Genomic DNA, 17687 nt, shown 5'->3' on the forward strand with positions numbered 1-17687 from the left:
TCACTATTTCTACGTAATTTACATAGCAGAAATGATGGCATATGACTCTTTCTTTATTAATTACTTTTATGCACCAACCAAGAGTTCATTTATGAAAAATACATTTCTCTGATATTGGATTTCTTTAGTATTAAATGAGAGTTTTTTGCTCGTAGGTTTCTGCCTGGTCTCTGAAGAGAACCAACCATTTCAAAACAGCTATCAGGCCATGAAACCTTATTAACTTATATAATGAATGGCGAATATACAGACACTTGTGAAGCAGTCATGTTTATTTAAGCAGTGTAAGCTTAGACAACTGCCAAGGATTGAATTCTGTAAGCTCTCTCATCAAATTTACAAAACTTGCATAAGAGGTTTGTTGTGCAAAACTTGCACAATACTTCAAAACATTCAGCTTTGAAGTGTTGGATCTTTAATATCCACTATTTCTATGCAATTTGCATTACCAAAATGAAGCCATTTGACCCTTTATTTATTATTACAATTGTCAGTTATATACCTGTCTGAACCTTTTTTTCCCCTACTCTTATGGTTAGGGTCCCCATCAGAAAAATTGTGGTTTCCCTACTCAAAAACAGTTTGAGAATTTTGAAGTTTATCACTCAATTTGACTCTCATTGAGCAAAAAAAAAGTAAAGGATTGACAGTTATCTCAAGGACTCACTTTAGTGAGTACAGCAGGCAAACCCAAGGTACCTGATGCTGGATTATGCCTTACTTCATATAATATACATCTCTTATATTATCTATAGACTGGTCCCCCTCCTCTTTTTTTTTTCCCCTTCTTGCTCATTCCCCCTAGTGTTATTAGAGTATTCAAGAGCTAGGGATAAATCTTTCCTATTTTGTTATTTCATTATTTCTTATGCAGTCAGGCTGCCTCACTTAGTAGGCAGAAGTCCCAACTACCAGGAGAACATGGGATGAATTGGTGACCAAAACTTCCTAGATTAGATATGTGGAAAGGACCTCTGCAACCTTACCACTTTTTTTCTTGTGATGACTTCACTCCAAAATGCTAATATGGCTGTGCCTTATACTACACCTCATGCTTTATTAGTTGTCATGCAAAATAATGAGAGCTGCTTTCAGGGCTTAGACAGAAAGTCCTGTTTGAGATGTATATTACAGTCTCCAACAAAAGTTAGTAATATTGTAACAAGCAATCCAAAATGTATAGGGTTAATTTTAAAGGGAATTTTATATAGGCACATGGAATATACAGGGTCTACAGATGGGTACTCTTGATATTGTCTGTAAAGTGATAGAAGTATAAAATTGATATCATAGGAATTGCAGCGATCAGATGGAATGGAGAATGTCACTTCAAAACACAGGATGGCAAGCTAGTTATTTATTCAGGAGGTTGACTCAAAGCATCATAGGTTAGCTGTGATACTGAAAACAGCTCAGGCATGAACCTTTTTGCTTATAATCCCATTAATGACAAGATACTTTGTACTAGACTTAAGGCTCATCCTGCAGTGTCAGTCATAGTAGTTTATGTGCTCCCACACAGATAGGCCTGATGAAGAGAGTGAGGAATTCTTTGAAAACCTACAGACCGTTTTGAACTACGTAACCTACCAAGAACACGTACTTTACATTTTTCTTCTTCATATAGCTTTCTACTTCTTCTTCATGTAGCTTTCTCAATGTGAGGGTGCAGCACCATGTCCTTCCAGTCCTATCTGTTGGCAGCTCTTCTTTTTGTTTCAGCATAGTCACATGATCCTGTCCATGATCTTATATCATCAAATCATGTCCTTTTTGTACCTCTTGATCCTATTCCCATAATATTTTATTCTAAAGCTGTTAGTGTCCTCTGTCCTGCTGATCCCCTCAATACATGTCCTGCCAGTCTCATCTTTCTCTGGATCATTTCCTGTGTTTTCATTTTCTGTAGTACCTCTGCATTTGTCACATGCGCTCTGTCCATGAGAGTTTCAGGTCTCTTCTATAGCATCAAAGGCCACTATCTGTTGTTGTTGTTGTCTTACTCTTCTTGAATACCAAGGTCTCACTTCCATAGGTGGAAACTGACCAAACTAATGTTTTTATCATTCTCTTCTTTGTCTCTGTACCCATAGAACTTCTGAGCAGATCTTTATTTTTCCAGAAGGCATCTTTAGTTATAGATGTTCATATTTTTATTTCTTTATCTTTCCATTTGCAGGAAAGTAGGTACCTAAATATTTGTATTCTGTTGTATGATCATTTTTTATATTGTTTATGAATATTTCTGGCTCGGGTCTATTTTCTTTTGAGATTCTCATAGATGCGGTCTTTTTTGCATTTAAATATAGGCCAAAATCTTTACCTTCTTCAATTAGTAGGTGCAGTAATTTGATTAATTTGTTCCTGTTTTCTGCAATTAGAATGGTATCATCAGTGTATCTAAGATTGTTGTGTTTTATACCATTGATACTGATTCCTATATTTTGTTTTTCAATCTTTTTCATCACTGTAAATATTAAATAGATTTGGTGAAAGGATGCAGCCCTGTCTAACTTTTCACATCTTAGGGAACTTTAATGCAAAAGTGGGAAAGAGTATAAGAGTTAGACCTGTGGCATGATTGGTCTGGGTGAACATAACACCCATGGTGAAAGACTGTTGGAATTTTCCCAAGCTAACAGATTAGTTATTACCAATACCTGCTTCCAGAAACACCAATGACTGACTGATACTTGGACATCTAACATTGATAGGTCAAGGTACAAGATTGATTACATCCTGGCTTTTCAATGGTAGAAGACAAGCATCTCCAATGTGCATACTTGTCCTGGAGCAGACTGTGGTATGGTACGGACCATCAACTAGTAAGAGCCAAACTAAGATTAAGACTCCAGAAACTTCCAAATCAGGCATGTTCCACTAGACTGGATGTCAAAGTAATCCTTAGTGGGTTCACAGAAGAAACATCAACTTGATTGGATGATGTTTTGAAGATTAGCATTTCAGGTGAGAACTCACCTGAAGTGCTACAGGATACAGTCAAGAAGTATCAGCCTGATTAGAAAACCAAGAGACACATCAGTCATGGATATCAGATTCAATGAGATCTAATTGAAAGAAGGCGGGTGGAGAAACAGACACAGCTGAAGAATATAAAAGATTGCATAGAGAAGTCAGAAGAGCCATCAAGCAGGACAAGGTAAAGTTTTATACTAATGTGTAGAGATGGAGTTCCAGATGAGGAGGCCACAACTATAAAAGGACATTTCGTTTAATTTGTGACCTCAAACACAAGTTTAAGCCCAAGTTGATTGTCATTGAAAACAGGAATGGAACTGTAAAACAGAGGATAAAGAAAATTTGGAGGAGCCCCCCCCCCCTCTCACCAGGAAAATTTCTATTTGGAACCTCCTCTACTTAGGCATGAGATTAAAAGTACAGTTAAACAGCTTAGCAATAAAGCTGGGATGCAGATGGTATCCCAGCAAAGTTAATTAAGGCTGCAGTGAATGGATGGATATCTTTCATGGATTGATTACAAAGATATGGGAGATAGGATCTTTGTTTAGAGACTGGAAGAAGTCAATTTTTGTGCAATTACATAAGAAGGGAGATATGAAGAATTGCAAGAATTATAGAACTATTAGTTTCTCTCATGCAAGCAAGATTTTATGAAAGATCATTCTAAATAGGATTGAGGCAGAGATGCCTTAGAAACAAGTAGGATTTAGGAAAGATAAGGGTATCAGAGATCAGATCCTTTGCCCTAAGCAGATCATAGAACAGTGTAAAGAATTTAGACATGGTAATGCATTTCATAGACTAGTTAAGCTTTTGACTCTTTGTTAAGCATGTGAAACTTTGGGAAGTAATGAAAAGAATCGGGTTTTTTTCTCAACACACTATGGCTATCAGTTAGCTATCAGGTTGATAGCTAACTTATACAGTGAGTTCCAGTGAGAACATGTGTTGGATTAACTGATTGGCTTCAGATTGGAAAGGGAGTTAGGCAAGGATGCCTACTTCCTCCTTGTTTAGTATCTGTACTGAGGAGATCATGCATGTAGCATCAGATGAGCTTAAGAAGGAATTAGGATAGGTGGTTAATTTATCAGTAATTTGAGGAATGCTGATGATACAGTACTCCTTTGTAATGACAAGGAAGAACTAGGACAAATTCTTGACAAAGATAATAAAATCAGTAAGAAGAGAGGACTTGAGCTCAATCCTAGCAAGACAAAGATTATGGTTCTCAAAGGAAATACAGACAGGTTAACTCCTGAGAAACAAGTTTACCTGAATGGAGAAAGAATTGAAATCATCAAGTTAGAGTACCTGGGATCCATTATTAATATCAAGAATTGCTGTTCAGAAGATTAGGAATGGCTAAAACAACTGTCAGAGACTTGTCTAAAATCTGGAAGGATGAGTCTATCTCCACAGCAAAGTTGAGGATTTTGGATGTAGCTGTTTTTCCAATGGCAATTTACGGATATGAAATTTGAAACCTAAAGAAGTCAGATAAGAAAAGGATAGCTGCTTTTGAGATGTGGTGTTACAGGAGGCTATTGAGAATATCATATACTGAAAGGTGGACAAATGGAACTTTAAAAATTTAAAGTTCCTTAAGGATATTGACAGAAGAAAGTTGAAATATTTTGACCACATTGAAAGGATGGAAAGAGGATTTCTCAAAACAGTAATAGAAGATAAAGTTCCTGCCAAAAAGAGGAAAAGGGATAAACCTTCAATGAGATGGATGGGTGGTGTGTCTGGAGTAACTAATCTCCAGAGAATTGAAGCCTCCAGAAAAGCATACAACAGAACCACATCATGAGGCCTAGTGTGCCACGTAACTGAGCATCTGAGTGACCATACGTCATCTGTTGATGTCCGATGAACAGATGGATGGATTGTTGGCAGTGGTTTAGTTATATGAACTATGATCCCTTCTCTGTTCCTGGTTGTCATCTTTCCAATACCAATATTTAGAAGCATCATCTTACTCTTCTCTGCATAATTATCAATAACCGTCATTCTTACATGTGCTTTTTTGTTGTATTTTTTCATTGAGATTTCTTTCCTATTTGCACTTCATATGTTAAAAGTATCTGTTGGTTAGTTATTCCATTAATTGACTTCTGCTACTTGTCTTGGTTCATATGAAAAGTAGTGGGTTTTTATTTTAATGTGTGATGTCCATCTCCATAATTACTGAACATCTATCATTATGGAATCCAATGTATACACACTTTGATCAGCTTAGTTCCAAAATTCTAGCCCATCTTTTATTATCTGTTGAACACTCTACTTCTTCTCTTCCACTCATGGTGGGTTGAGTTCCTCCAAAGACGAATTTTTGTCATTTCTTTCTGTCTGCTGTCGTTTTATGAAGTTCTATTATGGAGTTGAAGTGGGTGCTTTCTTTAATGTTGTCAATCCATTTCTTTCTTAGTCTTCCTCTGCTGGGCTGTCCTTCATTTCTGCCATTTAATATGTTTGGAATATCTTTTCTTTCTATTCTTTCTGGGTTCATTCTTGAAACATGTCCAAACCAGCTTAGTTGGCTCTATTTTTAGTGAATGTAATTATTGTTTCTTTAAAGTTTAGTTCTTCTCTATTTTTTCATTTGTTTTTCTTTTTGTCCAGTTTGTTCTATTGATTTTTCTTAGGCATTTCATTTTAGAAGCACTTGGTTTATCCGTTTCTTTTTTTCTTAAGATCCAGCATTCTGAACCATAGAGTACTGTGGGAATTATCATTGTTTTATGTATCTTTAATTTGAGTTCTTTGCTTAATCTTTTATTGGTCCATATTTTTTGTACTCTGCCCATGTTATCCATCCATTATTGATTCTGTATTTTATGGTTTCGAAATAGTCTAGATCTTCAGTGATAATTGATCCTAGGTAATTGAATTGCTTTACTTGTTCTATATTATTGTTTCCTATTTTCATTTGGATTGCTCTCCTTTTTCTTCCTGTTACCATTAGTTTTGTTTTACTAAAATTGATTTTCTTATCAAATTTTTCACTTGTTTGATGCAGCTTCGTCAGAATATTTTCTAATTTTTCTTGGCTGTCTGTAGTGATAACTATGTCATTAGCATGCTTAAATGTGTTATATTTCTTCCATTTACAGTTATGCCTTCCTCTACTACTACTTTTAGGTACAGGTTGAATAAATATGATGACATTGAAAATTTATTTATCACTAGGTTAGACTATAATAGATTTAGTTTAATCCTTTATCCCAGTGAGAGCAAACAAAGTTTGCGCCTGAAAATATCTTCAGGACTAAATATAGTGTTGTACTATCTTATCCAGTAAGTAGTGCAACACCAAGGCAACTCGTGGCAAAGGTGGAGCAAGCTACCAGGCACTTCTAACCCAGTATCTCCCATAATGCAAAACACATTTCCTATGTGGATATGTATACTGTTATGCATTAAAGGGATTGGCCATCTACCCAGACTAGTTTCGACCTTTATTGAGGTCTCTTCAGTGGGAGCCAGGCCCAGAGCTGGAGATACCAGGCAGAAGCAGTAGCAAGTCATCTGTGCCTATGGGAGTTGCCAAAAGGTTTATCACCTTTTTTAAAAATTACTCTGGATTTAGAGAAAGATGTTGAAAATTTATTTATCACTAGGTTAGACTATAATAGATTTAGTTTAATCCTTTATCCCAGTGAGAGCAAACAAAGTTTGCGCCTGAAAATATCTTCAGGACTAAATATAGTGTTGTACTATCTTATCCAGTAAGTAGTGCAACACCAAGGCAACTCGTGGCAAAGGTGGAGCAAGCTACCAGGCACTTCTAACCCAGTATCTCCCATAATGCAAAACACATTTCCTATGTGGATATGTATACTGTTATGCATTAAAGGGATTGGCCATCTACCCAGACTAGTTTCGACCTTTATTGAGGTCTCTTCAGTGGGAGCCAGGCCCAGAGCTGGAGATACCAGGCAGAAGCAGTAGCAAGTCATCTGTGCCTATGGGAGTTGCCAAAAGGTTTATCACCTTTTTTTAAAAATTACTCTGGATTTAGAGAAAGATGTTGAAAATTTATTTATCACTAGGTTAGACTATAATAGATTTAGTTTAATCCTTTATCCCAGTGAGAGCAAACAAAGTTTGCACCTGAAAATATCTTCAGGACTAAATATAGTGTTGTACTATCTTATCCAGTAAGTAGTGCAACACCAAGGCAACTCGTGGCAAAGGTGGAGCAAGCTACCAGGCACTTCTAACCCAGTATCTCCCATAATGCAAAACACATTTCCTATGTGGATATGTATACTGTTATGCATTAAAGGGATTGGCCATCTACCCAGACTAGTTTCGACCTTTATTGAGGTCTCTTCAGTGGGAGCCAGGCCCAGAGCTGGAGATACCAGGCAGAAGCAGTAGCAAGTCATCTGTGCCTATGGGAGTTGCCAAAAGGTTTATCACCTTTTTTAAAAATTACTCTGGATTTAGAGAAAGATGTTGAAAATTTATTTATCACTAGGTTAGACTATAATAGATTTAGTTTAATCCTTTATCCCAGTGAGAGCAAACAAAGTTTGCGCCTGAAAATATCTTCAGGACTAAATATAGTGTTGTACTATCTTATCCAGTAAGTAGTGCAACACCAAGGCAACTCGTGGCAAAGGTGGAGCAAGCTACCAGGCACTTCTAACCCAGTATCTCCCATAATGCAAAACACATTTCCTATGTGGATATGTATACTGTTATGCATTAAAGGGATTGGCCATCTACCCAGACTAGTTTCGACCTTTATTGAGGTCTCTTCAGTGGGAGCCAGGCCCAGAGCTGGAGATACCAGGCAGAAGCAGTAGCAAGTCATCTGTGCCTATGGGAGTTGCCAAAAGGTTTATCACCTTTTTTAAAAATTACTCTGGATTTAGAGAAAGATGTTGAAAATTTATTTATCACTAGGTTAGACTATAATAGATTTAGTTTAATCCTTTATCCCAGTGAGAGCAAACAAAGTTTGCGCCTGAAAATATCTTCAGGACTAAATATAGTGTTGTACTATCTTATCCAGTAAGTAGTGCAACACCAAGGCAACTCGTGGCAAAGGTGGAGCAAGCTACCAGGCACTTCTAACCCAGTATCTCCCATAATGCAAAACACATTTCCTATGTGGATATGTATACTGTTATGCATTAAAGGGATTGGCCATCTACCCAGACTAGTTTCGACCTTTATTGAGGTCTCTTCAGTGGGAGCCAGGCCCAGAGCTGGAGATACCAGGCAGAAGCAGTAGCAAGTCATCTGTGCCTATGGGAGTTGCCAAAAGGTTTATCACCTTTTTTAAAAATTACTCTGGATTTAGAGAAAGATGTTGAAAATTTATTTATCACTAGGTTAGACTATAATAGATTTAGTTTAATCCTTTATCCCAGTGAATGTGTTTTGCATTATGGGAGATACTGGGTTAGAAGTGCCTGGTAGCTTGCTCCACCTTTGCCACGAGTTGCCTTGGTGTTGCACTACTTACTGGATAAGATAGTACAACACTATATTTAGTCCTGAAGATATTTTCAGGCGCAAACTTTGTTTGCTCTCACTGGGATAAAGGATTAAACTAAATCTATTATAGTCTAACCTAGTGATAAATAAATTTTCAACATCTTTCTCTAAATCCAGAGTAATTTTTAAAAAAGGTGATAAACCTTTTGGCAACTCCCATAGGCACAGATGACTTGCTACTGCTTCTGCCTGGTATCTCCAGCTCTGGGCCTGGCTCCCACTGAAGAGACCTCAATAAAGGTCGAAACTAGTCTGGGTAGATGGCCAATCCCTTTAATGCATAACAGTATACATATCCACATAGGAAATGTGTTTTGCATTATGGGAGATACTGGGTTAGAAGTGCCTGGTAGCTTGCTCCACCTTTGCCACGAGTTGCCTTGGTGTTGCACTACTTACTGGATAAGATAGTACAACACTATATTTAGTCCTGAAGATATTTTCAGGCGCAAACTTTGTTTGCTCTCACTGGGATAAAGGATTAAACTAAATCTATTATAGTCTAACCTAGTGATAAATAAATTTTCAACATCTTTCTCTAAATCCAGAGTAATTTTTAAAAAAGGTGATAAACCTTTTGGCAACTCCCATAGGCACAGATGACTTGCTACTGCTTCTGCCTGGTATCTCCAGCTCTGGGCCTGGCTCCCACTGAAGAGACCTCAATAAAGGTCGAAACTAGTCTGGGTAGATGGCCAATCCCTTTAATGCATAACAGTATACATATCCACATAGGAAATGTGTTTTGCATTATGGGAGATACTGGGTTAGAATGCCTGGTAGCTTGCTCCACCTTTGCCACGAGTTGCCTTGGTGTTGCACTACTTACTGGATAAGATAGTACAACACTATATTTAGTCCTGAAGATATTTTCAGGCGCAAACTTTGTTTGCTCTCACTGGGATAAAGGATTAAACTAAATCTATTATAGTCTAACCTAGTGATAAATAAATTTTCAACATCTTTCTCTAAATCCAGAGTAATTTTTAAAAAAGGTGATAAACCTTTTGGCAACTCCCATAGGCACAGATGACTTGCTACTGCTTCTGCCTGGTATCTCCAGCTCTGGGCCTGGCTCCCACTAAAGAGACCTCAATAAAGGTCGAAACTAGTCTGGGTAGATGGCCAATCCCTTTAATGCATAACAGTATACATATCCACATAGGAAATGTGTTTTGCATTATGGGAGATACTGGGTTAGAAGTGCCTGGTAGCTTGCTCCACCTTTGCCACGAGTTGCCTTGGTGTTGCACTACTTACTGGATAAGATAGTACAACACTATATTTAGTCCTGAAGATATTTTCAGGCGCAAACTTTGTTTGCTCTCACTGGGATAAAGGATTAAACTAAATCTATTATAGTCTAACCTAGTGATAAATAAATTTTCAACATCTTTCTCTAAATCCAGAGTAATTTTTAAAAAAGGTGATAAACCTTTTGGCAACTCCCATAGGCACAGATGACTTGCTACTGCTTCTGCCTGGTATCTCCAGCTCTGGGCCTGGCTCCCACTGAAGAGACCTCAATAAAGGTCGAAACTAGTCTGGGTAGATGGCCAATCCCTTTAATGCATAACAGTATACATATCCACATAGGAAATGTGTTTTGCATTATGGGAGATACTGGGTTAGAAGTGCCTGGTAGCTTGCTCCACCTTTGCCACGAGTTGCCTTGGTGTTGCACTACTTACTGGATAAGATAGTACAACACTATATTTAGTCCTGAAGATATTTTCAGGCGCAAACTTTGTTTGCTCTCACTGGGATAAAGGATTAAACTAAATCTATTATAGTCTAACCTAGTGATAAATAAATTTTCAACATCTTTCTCTAAATCCAGAGTAATTTTTAAAAAAGGTGATAAACCTTTTGGCAACTCCCATAGGCACAGATGACTTGCTACTGCTTCTGCCTGGTATCTCCAGCTCTGGGCCTGGCTCCCACTGAAGAGACCTCAATAAAGGTCGAAACTAGTCTGGGTAGATGGCCAATCCCTTTAATGCATAACAGTATACATATCCACATAGGAAATGTGTTTTGCATTATGGGAGATACTGGGTTAGAAGTGCCTGGTAGCTTGCTCCACCTTTGCCACGAGTTGCCTTGGTGTTGCACTACTTACTGGATAAGATAGTACAACACTATATTTAGTCCTGAAGATATTTTCAGGCGCAAACTTTGTTTGCTCTCACTGGGATAAAGGATTAAACTAAATCTATTATAAATATGATGACAATGGGCAGCCTTGCATAACTCCTTTTTTAATTGCTATTTGATCTTTTTCTATGTTTTTGTATTTCACACTGCTTATGTTTCTGAATAGTAATTCTTGATTGTTTTTTTAAGTTTGCTTCTGTTTATTGAGTCAAAAGCTTGTTTGAAGTCAATAAAACAGCAGTAGTTTTTTATTTGTGTCTCTCATAATATCTGCTAATCCGTTTGATATGAAAATTGCATCTATTGTGCTTCTATTTCTAAATCCCATTTGCTCTTCTTCCATCTGTTCTTCATAGGAATGTTTAACTCTGTTTTAAAGAATCCTGATGAAATGAATATTATTTTATAGCAGTGGCTTAGAAAGGTGATAGGTCTATAGTTAGTGCAGGATCTGACATCTCCTTTTTTTGTGGATGGGTATGATCTGTTCTATTCTCCATTCTGTTGGTAAATTTCTTTTCTTTAGTATTTTGTTGAACTGTTTCCTTAGGTAATTTATTATGCTTTCTTCCCCTTTTAACAGAAGTTTTTTTTTAATGTTGTCTATGTCTGGTGCTTTATCCTTTTTCCTTTGTTTGATTGCTCTGTGTATTTCTTCCTTTAGGATGTCTTTTGTGTCAGAAGTTTCATCTAGGTTGAAGGTGTCTTGATCTATGTTTTCTTCAGCCACAAATGTTTCTTTAAAATTATTAGTCCATATTTCATTTATTGTTTCACTGCTACTTGTTGTGGTTCCATCTTTTTGCAATATTGAAACTAGGTTGGGTATGTTCTAGTTATCTCTTTAACTATTTCATAAGTGGTCTTGGAGTCATGTTTTTTCTATGCTTCTTCACAAATTCCTGCTTTTTTCTTTTGAATATGTGATTTTTGCTAATCTGCGTTTTTTTGTCTATTTCTTTTTTTCCAATTTTTGTATAATATTCTATTTTCTTTATCTTCTTTTGAGAGGTTAGTTTTTGATTATTGGCTTTGAGATTTCATTTTGAAATCTCTAAGCCAATCTGTATTTAATCTTTCCCAGATGTTTTCTTGCTGTTTCTTTAATAATTTATTTACCTTTTTTTCCCAAGACTCCGAGACTGCATCTAAAGCAAGATTATTTGATTTTTCGTTCAAGTTAAATGTGTTCTCTGATAGTTACATCTGATCAAGCTATCATTGAGTTTTGAGATGACTATCATCTTTTGTTTTTGGTGGCTTATTCTCTTTCTTTTTAAATTGATTTTTCGTTTGGCTGATAGTAGTTCATAGTCTGTATCCATGTCAATCTTTTTTTAGTATTTAGACATTTAGGAATGAATGTTTCCATTTCTTATTAACAATTATATAGTCGATACAGTTTTTGATTTCATTGTTTGGTGATGTTCAACTGTATTTGTGTTGCGGCCTGTGGTAAAATAAAGTATTTGCCATTAACAGTTGATTTATTTTGCAAACAATTAATCAAGTCCTCTCCTCTCTCATTCATCTCTCCACGACCAAATTTTCCCATTACTTCTGCTTTATCTTCAGAGTACTGACCGATCTTTGCATTAAAATCTCTTGTACTTGTTCACCTGATTTCTTCTTGCAGTGTGTTCAAGAAATTGACTATATTCCTTCTTTTCATGTGATTGGTCTGGAGCATAAACTTCTATTATTTTTATATATATTCCTTTTTCTTTTGCTTTGAATCTTACTGAGATGATTCTAGAGGAAATTGGACTTACATCAACTGTTGAGTTTAGGAGCCAGTTTTTAATGATTAGTGCTAACCATCACAGAGAAGGTTATCTTTCCTTCCTGAGTAAAATATGCTTGCATTTTTTTATGTTGATTTTCCCCCTTGTCTGTCCAGTGGATCTCTGTAACTCCTGTTATTTTCCATTTAAACAGTTCAAGTTCTCTCTCTATCAGTTTTAATTTGCCAGGTTTGAACAACATTCTGATATTGATGGTTGAAATATTATCTATATATATATATATATATATATATATATATATATTATGCAGTTTGTGTTCCACATAGCTGTCTTCTTGCCTACTCTGTGGGCTTGAGTTAGGTGCATCGGTTCTCCTGTACACGGTAGCATTACTTCTGCTTCTATTTGCTGGCCAATTCATCTTTAAGGATTTCAGGCAATTAATGCAGTTGGCTTGCCATTCCTCTGCTGCATACCTGTTGGTCTGCAGGAGGTATTTCATTTCCCTCCTAACACCCATTTCTGGGAGGCATTCCCTGATCCACCACCTGGGAATGTGCCCTTGAGGGATTACAGACTCCCCCCATTGAACATTAACTCAGTCTTTTCCATTAAGAGCATTTCTTTCTTTTTTGGATATGTGTAAATATAATTAATTGTGAAAGAAGACTGCAGCAGCATTCAAATAATGAAATAAGACTAAGGTATAGAGAAATTAATAAATAAGTGAAGTTGAAAATAAAGGTTTAAAAGTATGTAAGAGAATTCACACACACAGAAAGGGAGAGAAAATGAGAAAGGACTATAAACATGCTGAGGTTTCTGTGGTTAAGAAGTTCAATTGAATTATTTCGGTTTTGTGACCACATTTTTATTGAAAAAGACTGTTTTTTAACAAGGTACTAAAAACAAACCCAACAAGTTTCATTAGTCGTCAGACTAACATCTTCAGGGGTAAAGATAACTAACAGTTTAAAGCACAAACTATAGGAAATTATGAAAAAAAAACAAGTTCATTTGTTGGTATTATGAACATCAAAAAAGTTCGTTAAAAAACTGAATAACAGATCTATATAACCATTAATACATGTTAGCTGGAAACAATGCTATTTGATGTTGCGTTCTGTGGTTCACTTTCACTCTCTCCGAGGTCTGAACTGGGTAAATTTTTGATAAACTCTCACTTGATTTAAAATCAAATCTTGATTTTTGTTGCATTGCGTAGGAATTTTGATCATATTTGCTGCCTCTTTGAATTTTCTTGTGAAACAGTTTTTATCAATGTAGGACATGTTTGTTCTGTCCCAGAGTACATCATGACTAGAAGTTGTGTGAAATGCCAAACCAGATTTATGTTCTCTCTTTTTTTTTTTCCGTCCTTTTGATGTTCGCTCATGCTGATTTCTCCCAATCTCCCCGTCTGGCCCACATTGCAGAATTCACATTGACAGTGAATATTGTAAACTCCTGGTTTTTTCATTGGGTGATGTGGAGGTTTCAGAGGATGAAGAGATTTTGATATCTTTTCAAGTGGTAGGAAAGTCACTTTTATGTTGTACTTGTAGAGAAGTTTGGCTAATTTATCTGTGACATTCTTGTTATAAGGAAGGGTGACTGCGTTCCTGAAGTCTTGTTTAAAGCACAAATATATGGAGTTCCCAAAATTCATAAACGAGATGTACCACTAAGACCGATAGTAAATGGAAGGCACTCTCCTACCTCAAATCTGGCAAAGCACCTTACAAACTTGATTTTACCACATATAGGAAAAACACCATCGTTCATTAAGAACAGCACAGACAACATAGAGAAAGTAAAAGATATACACATCGATCTTTCAGACATATTAGCAAGTTTAGATGTGGTCAGCCTTTTCACAAAGATTCCAAAAAATGAAACAGTAAACATCCTAGAAAATCTCTTCCCACCAGACATTGTACAGCTCTACGAACATTGCATAAAAAACATTCTTCCTTTACCAAGACAAACTCTGGGAACAAAAAGTACTAGCAATGGGTTCACCCCCCCTTTCACCAGCTCTAGCAAACCTCTACTTGGAAAATTTTGAAAATAATGCTCTACAAAACTGGCATATCAAACAAAAAATTTGGTTTCGCTATGTGGACGACATCTTCATCATTTGGCCAGGAACAGCACTAGAACTGACTGCATTTAAAGACTATCTTAATAACTTACATCCTAACATAAAATTTACTCTGGAACTAGAAGAAAATAAAAAAACTTCCTTTCCTAGACATCCTTATAGAAATAAATGAAATGAAAAACAGATTATCCTTTTCCATTTATAGAAAGCCGACAAACAGGAAGATTCCTTCATGCTACCTCACACCACCACCACCCCAAGCAAAAAAATAGGCCTCATAAAATCCTTAAGGGATAAAGCATACAGCATCCCCAGTACAGAAGAAAAGCAGAAAGAAGAAATACAATACTTGACACAAATCCTACAACTGAATGGTTTCAAAACTAAATTAAGAAAATTCTCAATACAGCACCTACAAGAAACTTAAATAAACAAGACTTCAAGAACACAGCCACCCTTCCTTATATCAAGAATGTCACAGATAAATTAGCCAAACTTCTCTACAAGTACAACATAAAAGTGACTTTTCTACCACTTGAAAAGATATCAAAATCTCTTCATCCTCCGAAACCTCCACATCATCCAATGAAAAAACCAGGAGTTTACAATATTCACTGTTCCTGTGGCATCTGCCACGTAAGCCAGACGGGGAGATCGGGAGAAATCCGCATGAGCGAACATCAAAAGGACGGAAAAAAAAAAGAGAGAACATAAATCTGGTTTGGCATTTCACACAACTTCTAGTCATGATGTACTCTTGGACAGAACAAACATGTCCTACATTGATAAAAACTGTTTCACAAGAAAATTCAAAGAGGCAGCAAACATGATCAAAATTCCTATGCAATGCAGCAAAAATCAAGGTTTGATTTTAAATCAAGTTTGGTCAGCGTTTATCAAAAATTTACCCAGTTCAGACTTCGCACAGAGTGAAAGTGAACCACAGAACGCATCATCAAATAGCATTGTTTCCAGCTAACATGTATTAATGGTTGTATAGATCTGTTATTCAGTTTTTTAACGAACTTTTTTGATGTTCATAATACCAACAAATGAACTTGTTTTTTTTTCGTAATTTCTTATAGTTTGTGCTTTAAACTGTTAGTTCTCTTTACCCCTGAAGATGTTAGTCTGACGACTAATGAAACTTGTCGGGTTTGTTTTTTAGTACTTGTTTAGTTTTAAAAAACAGTCTTTTTTTAATAAAAATGTGGTCACAAAACCGAAATAATTCGAAGGGATATAAAATTTAAGTAATGTAAATAGAGACAAGTAAATCATTAGAAGATACACACTGGAGGGCCATGATCATGACAAGGGAAATAGAGCATTATGATAATCTTTTAACCATTGTCTTGTGTCTAGTAGGTCCATTTCCCAATTTGCTATCCATTTAATTATACTATCTAAGGTTAAATTGGGTATAAAGAAATTAAAACTTCAAAGATCACCAGGATGTGATGGGAATACTGTAGAAACATAAAAGGGAAGGTGGGAAGAGGTGAACTTGGCTGACCAAGATCTTGAACATTTTATCAGTGGTGAAATTCTTAGAGACTTCACCAAATGTATGATAAAAGCCATTTTTTAAGAAAGGAAATTACATGGTGAGAATCAGAAATGGACTTATCTATTTCAGAAAATATTAGGTCATGACATGACCTTGTCTAATTCAAATATATAAATATTGTCCTGTTCATTATTAGTAGGTTAGCAGATTATTTCAATATCAGTGGTTAGCAGGACCTAACATTGGAGATAGTATTAAAAAAAAAAAAAAAAAAAAAAAATTATCCCAATGTCCTTTATTTGAAATTTTGAGTACTTCATCTTAACATATCAGAAGTCCAAAAACACACGAGTTTTTGAATCTTGAACTCTCAAACTGACATCAGATTATTTAGTAAAGTCAAAGTAATATAACTTGCAGTAATTATATGTAATGCATGCATTATTTGATGCACATTGCTAGTGCAGATAAAAAAAAAATATTAAAGATATTTATTAAAACATTTTTCTTACAGGTCTTTTTGACTAATCCTGAGGATGACAACCAACATTCTGTGTTCTTTCTAGTCCTTAGTTACTATATTTGAAATTCTTCCATATTACAAGAAACAAGTTGCACAAGATGGCTATTTATTATTATTATTTTTAGTAGTAGGTTTTATGATTAATAACAGAATTTAACAGTGCAATGTGATAATAAGTTATGTAAGTTGTTTAATAAAAGTTTCATTTTGTTGACTCTGAGGATTCAACTCAGTATTTATTCAAGCTCAGTACTTATTAAATGAATTTAACGTTTATTACACAATATACTTTACAATTTTGGTGGAATAAAAAAAAATGTACATTTTTTTAATGCTAAAACTTGGATTAAAAATTTTCTGTCTTCTACACAACTGACAACAAAATCTGGCTTTAGTTGCACTAATTTTAAATAACCCAATCCAAAATGAAGACAAGTTTAAGAGATCCCTCAGCTTAATTTCTATCTGTTTAAAGAAGTATACTATGTGGTACATTCAGGTGAAACCTAAATTTGTGTGTATGTGTTTGTGTGTTCGCGTATGCACTCAATATCATTAGCCCTCCTATTATACTAGTTACAGAAGTATGACAGTTGGGTTAGCACTTCTGTATAGATAATCTCCTGTTATCTTTTCAAAATGTTGAATGGTGTACAGCATTCATTGTAAAAATATGGATTAAATTACTGTTAAATTGTGTCCAACATTTTGGCCTCCAGGTTGTTGCCATTTTCAGGTGTGTATGTGTACATGCAATGATTACTAATAACATAAGACAGACCCACCTCCTAGTAGTGGGAGGGATGTAAAAATTACATTAAAAAATTGTGCTTAGCTATACTATAGATGATATAAACAGTCCCACCTATTATTTAGTGAAATTGGCACCAATGCACAGTGATTTAATTGGTCTTTCCTTTTCCTACATAATTATTAAGAAAATTAAAGGTCTCTCACTCAACATTAAAATCATTTTGGTCAGTTGCGATGTTGCTGTCCTTTGCAGAATACTTCTTATAGACAATAAGACTACAGATCAGGACTATAGGATTCTGTTAGCATTGCACCAGTACCTCTCAAATTGGAACTAGCTAAGATTCCACAATCATTTCTTCTACTAGTAGCACATCAGAACTCAAGATTTTTCTT

At 35.7% G+C, this 17687-nt stretch overlaps 1 protein-coding gene across 1 annotated transcript in view; it reads left to right on the forward strand.

The window, feature by feature from the left end:
- The window catches only part of LOC150107488 (uncharacterized), a 54906-nt gene extending 38154 nt beyond the window's left edge, over nucleotides 1–16752 (forward strand). The window contains exon 5 of the mRNA XM_090391907.1: nucleotides 16530–16752. Coding sequence (XP_090248033.1) covers nucleotides 16530–16543 — 14 coding nt within the window. The 3' untranslated portion in view covers nucleotides 16544–16752. The remainder of the gene's footprint in view (nucleotides 1–16529) is intronic.
- Nucleotides 16753–17687: the final 935 nt, after the last annotated feature.

The sequence above is a fragment of the Typopeltis vanoorti genome, chromosome 4 (assembly GCF_054136105.1).
Source record: "Typopeltis vanoorti isolate ZY-2024b chromosome 4, IOZ_Tvanoo_1.0, whole genome shotgun sequence".
Lineage (NCBI taxonomy): Eukaryota > Metazoa > Arthropoda > Arachnida > Uropygi > Thelyphonidae > Typopeltis > Typopeltis vanoorti.